Source organism: Phoxinus phoxinus (assembly GCF_949152265.1).
Source record: "Phoxinus phoxinus genome assembly, chromosome: 21".
NCBI classification, from domain to species: Eukaryota; Metazoa; Chordata; class Actinopteri; order Cypriniformes; family Leuciscidae; genus Phoxinus; species Phoxinus phoxinus.
The window spans coordinates 11473-20000 of record NC_136896.1 but is presented as its reverse complement, the minus strand read 5'-3'; the positions used below and the strand labels follow the sequence as shown (position 1 = coordinate 20000).

The window sequence follows — 8528 nt, the reverse complement described above, 5'->3', positions numbered from 1 at the left end:
CACAAACCCTTCTGAACACACAAACCCTTCTGAACACACTAACCCTTCTGAACACACTAACCCTTCCGAACACACTAACCCTTCTGAACACACTAACCCTTCCGAACACACTAACCCTTCCGAACACACTAACCCTTCTGAACACACTAACCCTTCCGAACACACTAACCCTTCTGAACACACTAACCCTTCCGAACACACTAACCCTTCTGAACACACTAACCCTTCCGAACACACTAACCCTTCTGAATACACTAACCCTTCTGAACACACTAACCCTTCCGAACACACTAACCCTTCCGAACACACTAACCCTTCTGAATACACTAACCCTTCTGAACACACTAACCCTTCTGAACACACTAACCCTTCTGAACACACTAACCCTTCTGAACACACTAACCCTTCCGAACACACTAACCCTTCCGAACACACTAACCCTTCCGAACACACTAACCCTTCCGAACACACTAACCCTTCTGAACACACTAACCCTTCTGAACACACTAACCCTTCCGAACACACTAACCCTTCTGAATACACTAACCCTTCTGAACACACTAACCCTTCCGAACACACTAACCCTTCCGAACACACTAACCCTTCTGAATACACTAACCCTTCTGAACACACTAACCCTTCTGAACACACTAACCCTTCTGAACACACTAACCCTTCTGAATACACTAACCCTTCTGAACACACTAACCCTTCTGAATACACAAACCCTTCCGAACACACTAACCCTTCCGAACACACTAACCCTTCTGAATACACTAACCCTTCTGAACACACTAACCCTTCTGAACACACTAACCCTTCTGAATACACTAACCCTTCTGAACACACTAACCCTTCTGAATACACTAACCCTTATGAACGGATATAAGTAGATTTTTTAGGTGTGTGTGTGTGTGTGAGTGTGTGTGTGTGAGTGTGTGTGTGTGTGTGTGTGTGTGTGTGTGTGTGTGAGTGTGTGTGTGAGTGTGTGTGTGTGTGTGTGTGTGTGTGTGTGTGTGTGTGTGTGTGTGTGTGTGAGTGTGTGTGTGTGTGTGTGTGTGTGTGTCCATACTGAGAAACAGCCATGAAGAACTAATCAGTTCTGTGTTTCTGTGTTACTATGTTACTAACCCTAACCCATACTGAGAAACAGCCATGAAGAACTGATCAGGGTTGCAATGGTAACAAACGAGGGACACAGAAACAATAGGAACAGAAAATAACCCAACCTTAAAGTCCTTCAGACAGGAATCATGACACATGTGTTGTGTGTTTTATTTCAGAGTCAGTTCAGAGGAGAAGGTGGAATGATTCGAGAGTGATACGCCTGAACACAATCACACACAAGAATGCGCATTAAATATACCATTTCTGTCATCTTTATTGTGACTCTGGTCATCATAGAAAAGGAAAACAACATTATTTCAAAGTAGGTGCTTCTCTCCATCTCCTCTATTCATTCTTCTGTATGTGTGCACAACAGTCAAAGAGCACAAAAGTTGTCTGGTGTTATTCATTTTTCAATTTCTATTGTTAGAGAAATTGCTTCTTTGAGAAGAGACGAAGCATTAAAGGGATATTTCACCCAAAAATGATCATTCTGTCTCATCATGCGGTTCCAAACCTGTTTGACTTTTATTCCTCTGTGCAACTCAAAAGAAGATATTTTGAGGCTGTTGGGAACCAAACAAAACTGGTTGGACAACCATTGTATGGACAAAACCCTCACCAAAATATCTTTGTGTTTTGCAGAAGAGAGAAAGCAATATATGTTTGGAAGGACATCAGGGAGTAAATGATGACAGAATGATTTTTTGGGTGAATTGACCTTTTAGCCCTAATAGCGACAATCCCGGTTTCTTCTGTCTCTTTCAGGGTGTCTGATAAACTGAGCACACAGCTAACCCCGCTTCTGCTCGGCCCGTCTCTGTCCGCGCCACACAACGCCTCGGCAGATCAACACGAGGACCGTCTTCTGGAGAACGCCTCGGCAGACCAACACGAGGACCGTCTTCTGGAGAACTCGACCTGGCCCGTCCAGCAGAGCGTGTCTCCAGCGTCTGCGTCAGGACAGAAACACATTCTTCTGCTGGCCACCACTCGCACAGGCTCCTCTTTTGTCGGGGAGTTCTTCAACCAGCAGAGATCTAACATGTTTTACCTGTTCGAGCCACTGTGGCACGTGGAGCGCATGCTATCGGTCGAGTCTGGCGGGACGAACGCCTCGGTCGCTGGGCCGGCGTATCGGGACGTTCTGCATCAGCTGTTCCTCTGTGAGTTCTCGCTGCTGGAGAGCTTCATCGAGCCGGCGCCGCAGGATCATGTGACGGCTTCGCTCTTCCGCCGCGAGTCCAGCCAGTCGCTGTGTGAGGATCCCGTCTGCACGCCGTTCGTGAGGAGAGCGTTTGAGCGCTACCACTGCCGCATGCGGCGCTGCGGGCCGCTAAACCTGACGCTGGCCACTCAGTCCTGCAAGCAGAAGGAGTATCACGCCATTAAATCCGTCCGTGTGCGACAGCTAGAGACGCTACGTCCGCTAGCCGAGGATCCCAGACTCGACATGAAGTTCATCCAGCTGGTCAGGGACCCTCGCGCCGTTCTCGCCTCTCGAATGGTTGCCTTCTCCAGCAAGTACAAGATCTGGAAGAGGTGGGCCGTGGACGAAGACCTTCCAGTGGACGAGGACGAAGTGAGAAAACTCAAAGGAAACTGCGACAACATCCGCATGTCTGCTGAGATCGGACTTAAACAGCCACCATGGCTTCGCGGACGCTACATGCTAGTGCGCTACGAGGACATCGCACGATTCCCAATGCACAAAGCTACAGAGATGTACAGCTTTATAGGCATTCCCTTCACAACAACGGTGGAAGAGTGGATCCTACAAAACACTCAGGCATCTAAGGAGGTAAGCGGAGTTTATTCCACCCAGAAAAACTCCTCTGAACAGGTGGAAAAATGGAGGTTCAACGTTCCCTTCAAACTGGTTCAGCTGGTGCAGCAAGTCTGCGGCCCCACCATGACTCTGTTCGGCTACAAGTTTGCGGAAAACAAAGACATGTTGATTGATAGGTCTGTAAGCCTGATCGAAGAGAGAACATTCTTATGATACTACACATACTTCATGAAGAAGACTGCTGAGGTATTGGAGGATCAGGGCTTGACACTAACGCCCACCGAATGCGAGTGGATTTCAGCAGTGGCGAGTAACGCAGTCACTCCTACTAGACACTTTGGCGGGTTGAAAATGATATATAATAAATAAATTGTCAAAAATATAGATTAGACACACGATACCAGCTGCGCTTTCTCGCTCTCTCGTCTGCGAATTACACACAAACCCGCCTCCCCTCACTCACTCGTTTCATTTGCTCCAGATGAATATTGTTGGTGTTGGTATTTTGCCATGGGATTGTGCGTATTGCACAGATTTTGAATCATTCCCGCAGATTTTGTGCTCAGACCCAACTAAGGATCCGTGTGTCAGGTCTTAAAGTACCTGCCATAAAGTCCACTGCAATTGACAGAAATCTCCGGCTTTCCGTGTTTTTACTGTTACATGATATTATAGGGTGCTATTACGCAACTTTTGAAAGAGTACTGAATCTCCGGATCAAAAACACAGGCGAAGAAGAAGCAGAAACAAGCGATAGCATATGTAAGCAGAGGCATTTGTGAAATAACCCGACCATCAACATTAAACAGCATAAATCTAAACTTCCTAATGTTACTGAATGACATGTCGACCCAGGACGAGATACAGGACTGTGAAGCTTTGAGGTGTAGATGGACTTGATCTACTCCATCTGTGTTTAGTCATCGTTCTGAATCTTATCTGGATGGATTCTTTGGCAAAAATGTGACTTTTACAGCTTTTTCCTCAACATTTTTTTATTTTTATTAAACTTACCCACATTCAAGTGTTGATAAAAAAGGAATGCACGAAGCAAGAATAAAACATTTATTTTTTCCAAAATATTCTGGGGGCAATGAAACTTGCGTGAAAATTTAAAAAAAGCTGGCGATGGCTGGCAACTTTTTAAAAAATGTTGGCAGGGAAAGAGCTAATATACCTTTTGCCAAAGTATGAGTTAATATTAAAAAATATCTGTATGGCAGTTTCCCCCGTGGTATCGATGTCAAAATGGTGGCCAGTGGCTGGTGAGCAAAAAAGTTAATGTCAAGCCCTGTGGAGAATGTTTGTGACATTATTGAAACATTATGCGCAAAAATGAATTACATTATTTCCTTAAGTAGTACTGAACAATGAAATATTATTTATTTTTTTGACTGATGGCTAAGTCAAAAGTGCCCATGTAAATTTTTTTGTTAGAAATGATAATTGTGTTGAAGTGAGGGATTGTCTTGGGACATATAGCAGGTCTTTTCAACTGTATATACTGTATGTGTGTTTGTTTTGAGGGAAAAGAGCTAACAGATGTTTCTGGGCTGGTTTTGTGTCCTCAGATATTCTTTCCTTCTATCCACTGCTGAGATATCAAAGACACAAGGATTTAAATTAATAAATTCCTGATTATATTTATACTCTGTCAGGCCAGTTTGTTATAAAGAACATATAGTCTCTTGTAATACAACTTTAACATTTCCCTTAAGGGGTTAATAAAATTCTTATATAATAATCTTACCTTATCCTACATTCTTGATGTGTTTTCTACTGTAAATAATAAACAGGTGCTTTAGTTGCTATACTTTGAGTGGTAGCTGAACGTCTAAACATAAGCGACGTGTGAACTAAGATCTCTTTCAGTGTTGTTGCTAAAGAATACACCAATAATGCCAGAACTGTTTTCTCCACAGAGTTTTTAAGTTGCATCTAAATCTGTAAGTACTAATTAGTGTCTAGAGTCCAGGAATACACATAACCCTCAGTGATGTCCCTGGAACACTTAGTAGTGTGGCACTGCCCTAACCAAACTCTCTTCTTCATTGTATCTGTGCCCTAGGTCTGCCAAACTCCTGTCCCGTCCCGTCATCTGCTAGCACTTAGCATCGGTCTTCGGGGAGGAAGAACCTGCTTTCTGTAGCAGATAATCAGCTGTTTATTACTGTGCGTCTGCTATTTAGAGCGCCAGTGAAACTCTAACATGCTCATTTACGCAGAACCCCTCCTGTATGTGGTACAGACGATTTACTCAAACTGACCTCACCCTCCCACCCACACGCAGTTCGGCAGATGTCAGAGGAATGGCCATGCCTCCATTCACTCACATCAAGTTGAACATTGAAGCTCAGTGTGTGGAGATGCAAGCTTAGGTACAACATACACAATATCAAACTTTCACTCACTAACCCTTGCTTTTGATCTATAGCTTATGTGACAAAATATATGTGCATCTTGCATTAAGGAATTTATAGCTCTAGGACATTTTAAGCTTCATGAGGTCTAAAGGACCGGCGTGGTTCATGTGGGCTGTAAGGGTGGAGCATGTGTGTATGGTCAGAGCAAATATAGAAGAGCGCAACCGCTCTCCACAGTCTCAGAGGAACCTTCTTTTCCTTGCAAGTAAAGGCCATTAAGCATCCAGACCACCACATCAGAGAAGAAGAGAGCTGTAATATAAACCCCTTTGTCTCCAAAAAACTCCATATTAACATGGTTTTATCCATCAAAAATATTATTCAACATTACTTATACCAACAAAAGTAATGTTTATTGGTTAAATAAGGTGGATATAGCTAACTATTGCATGTTACCAGCATTTTTTCCAAAATGTGTTAAGTTTAACATTGAAGTTAGATGATTAATCCGACTTCTAATAATCTGCTCCTACTTTTAATTACCATTGATACTTTTACATTTAATCATTCAGCAAATTATTTTATCCTAAACGAATTACAAATGCATGGGTTAGCATGCAATTTGATAGAAAAGTCACAATATTCTTTGTACACAATGTCAAGTTAAAAGTAAAATCAAGATTACAAAAAAAAAAAGCTAGAGGTGAAACTGAATGAAGAGGGAGACCTTGGTTAATGGTTGATGGGAATTTTAACAGAAATGTGAAGAAAAGGCAATCGTTATTCTGTCACAGAGTTCTTGCATCCTTGTGAGACCTGTAGCCATTACTGACTCAATTATAACTAAGGGGAATAATTCATGAAAAACAGTATTTGTCAGATAATTAATAACCAATATGCTCTATGTCTTAAAGCATAATAGAAGGGAACAGATCCAACCATGTTGTAATGATTCACATAGAACAACTGCAAGAGCTACAGTCGAGTTTCACTCATTCCCACATTTGTCCTCAGTTGTACAGTTCGTGATGTCAAACCTCGGGACCGGCGCGGCGGAGATCGAGGCATCCGGAGAGAGAAAATAGCCACACGTACCTGAGCTTGACTGAGTATATAAACAACACTATTGATTCACCTGGTTTTATAAGAGTTTCCCTCAGGTTAAAACATCCCCTTCCTTCATAAAGTTTTAACCAAAAGAATGAAAAGCCCTAAAGCAGCAAAAAAGAAATGACATGGATCAGACTTGAAACCACACACACACAAAAAAACATTTGTTCAGACATTTGAAGGAATTTTTTTAGCTGCCTCCTTTTCTCTGTTTGTCTTTTTGCTCAGAATAGATTTTGCTGCAAACATTTCACATTCCTTTGTGTGTGTGTGGCAAATGCCATGCCACTGGTTGGTGTGTTGGCTACTTCATGGCCAACGTTAGTGAATGGGTCAGTTATTGTATCTCACTGTTTGTCTAACTCTCAGTTTAGAATATTTTTTAAAGCACAGGAAAAACACAACCTCTCCCTGAAAAGTATTTAATCTGCAGTCTGTTTGTTCCATAAATGTATTGTACTATCTCTGAGCTCCTGAAGAGTTTAGGATTGATCTTCAGAAATGAACTAAAGCAAAGCAGGGTAAATATCATAACTTTCTTATTTAAGTTTCTAAATTAATCAATGTGATGAACTATGAGAGTTTTTAAAATGTTTTTGTACTTAACCAACACATTATTCACTCCCTTATTGCTACTCCAACAAAGTTTGTGTAAAGGGACATTTTTTGTCCCGATTAATTGCTCAATGTTGATTTGAGGTCACCTATTCCATGCTTAGTTAAAGTCCCCCTGCAGTCAATAGTTTTATCCATTAAAACTTATCTTTGATCACCAAAATTACACATTCAAAAGAAAATTCCAGTGAAAATATTTTTCTCATGCCTTAAAATAGCTTGAATGTAGCTCTACACCCTTGCTTCATTTATATGTGGATTCATGAATATGCAAATAAGCCCCGCCTCCACTCACTCACAGCAGCTCAGAATACCTGATCCACTCGCTCCTCCGCGGAAAAATATATCGCTCTCGCTCTATGAATCGAACGCGATTGGTTGTTCGGTGCCAACGTCACTTTGGTATGTGCACACGCTCGTGGAGTAATCACAGCTTAAGATCAAAGCCTGAGTTGACAGAGAAAGTTGATGAGCATGGTACCAATAAAGCCTGATTGCATCGGTTTGGTTTTGTCAACCCTAATCCTAATCCTGTAACTCCGAGTTTGTTCAGCTACCTTCATGGTACAGGCCCGTGGTCTCCCCTGAGCCTTTGCTCCCGTTTTACGTTATGCCTTTTATTTTTATTTTTGGTAAATCAACTTCCTTTTTTATGCATTTGCCTTTATTTAAATTTTTTTATACATTTTCACTGTATTTTATATTTTGCTTTTCCTTTATTGTAAGTGTTTACTTGTTCATACATTTTCTTTCAATAAATAATTGTGCATTTTCAGCCTGTTGTGAAACCCTTATTGTTTGGAAACCTAACTAGAAGACTGGGTCTACTAGCACAAGTTTACTGATAATGGCTGCTGATAACATAAAAAACAACAACACATTACTGTTTAACAAAAAAAGCACATTGCTGTTTGACATGCATTACTAACCCTTGCTACAGATCTGCCAGGCTCTCACACCAGCCAATCACAGCGCACTCCCTCCCCTGAGTCCTGATCACACACACCTGCACCTCATCATCACCCTCATCACCTTCACTACTTACTCGTTTGTATGAAGAGGACTACTTACCTTGCCTTAACCACACTCCACTTTTCTTGGGTCTGAATGAGACCAGGATTTTGACCAGAGGACACTGTGAAACTAAAAACTGGCAGGGGAGATGAAGCCGATGTCCTTCCCAAATAATTGGAAATAGTCTTTTGAAACATTTCCTTTTGAGTTTCATATAGTTAACCTCAACTTCACCTTGTCTTCTTGATCTGTGCTGCTTCTTGAAGTTTGTCCTGCTGTTGTCCTGTTCCTTGGTCTCGCTCGTCACTGAGAACTTCAGCACTCATCTATAGGTAAGCTTCCATAATTTAGCTCTTCTACTCTCAGTGTTGGGAACGTTACTTTAAAAAAGTAATTAGTTATAGTTACTCACTTCTTGTTCCAAAAAGTAACTGAGTTAGTAACTGAATTACTCTATAATAAAAGTAACTCTTTACCAGGGAAAGTAACTATTTGCGTTACTGTTAAAAAAAAAAAAAGTTGCTATAATC

The 8528-nt window shown here is 41.6% G+C and overlaps 1 protein-coding gene across 2 annotated transcripts in view; it reads left to right on the top strand.

Moving 5' to 3' along the window:
* chst3b (carbohydrate (chondroitin 6) sulfotransferase 3b) overlaps positions 1-4639 on the top strand; it is an 8653-nt gene extending 4014 nt beyond the window's left edge. For both annotated transcript variants that reach the window (XM_079594850.1, XM_079594851.1), the window contains exons 2-3: positions 1284-1429; positions 1876-4639. In XM_079594850.1, the coding sequence (XP_079450976.1) occupies positions 1350-1429; positions 1876-3109 (1314 nt within the window). In that variant the 5' untranslated portion in view covers positions 1284-1349 and the 3' untranslated portion in view covers positions 3110-4639. The remainder of the gene's footprint in view (positions 1-1283; positions 1430-1875) is intronic.
* Positions 4640-8528: the final 3889 nt, after the last annotated feature.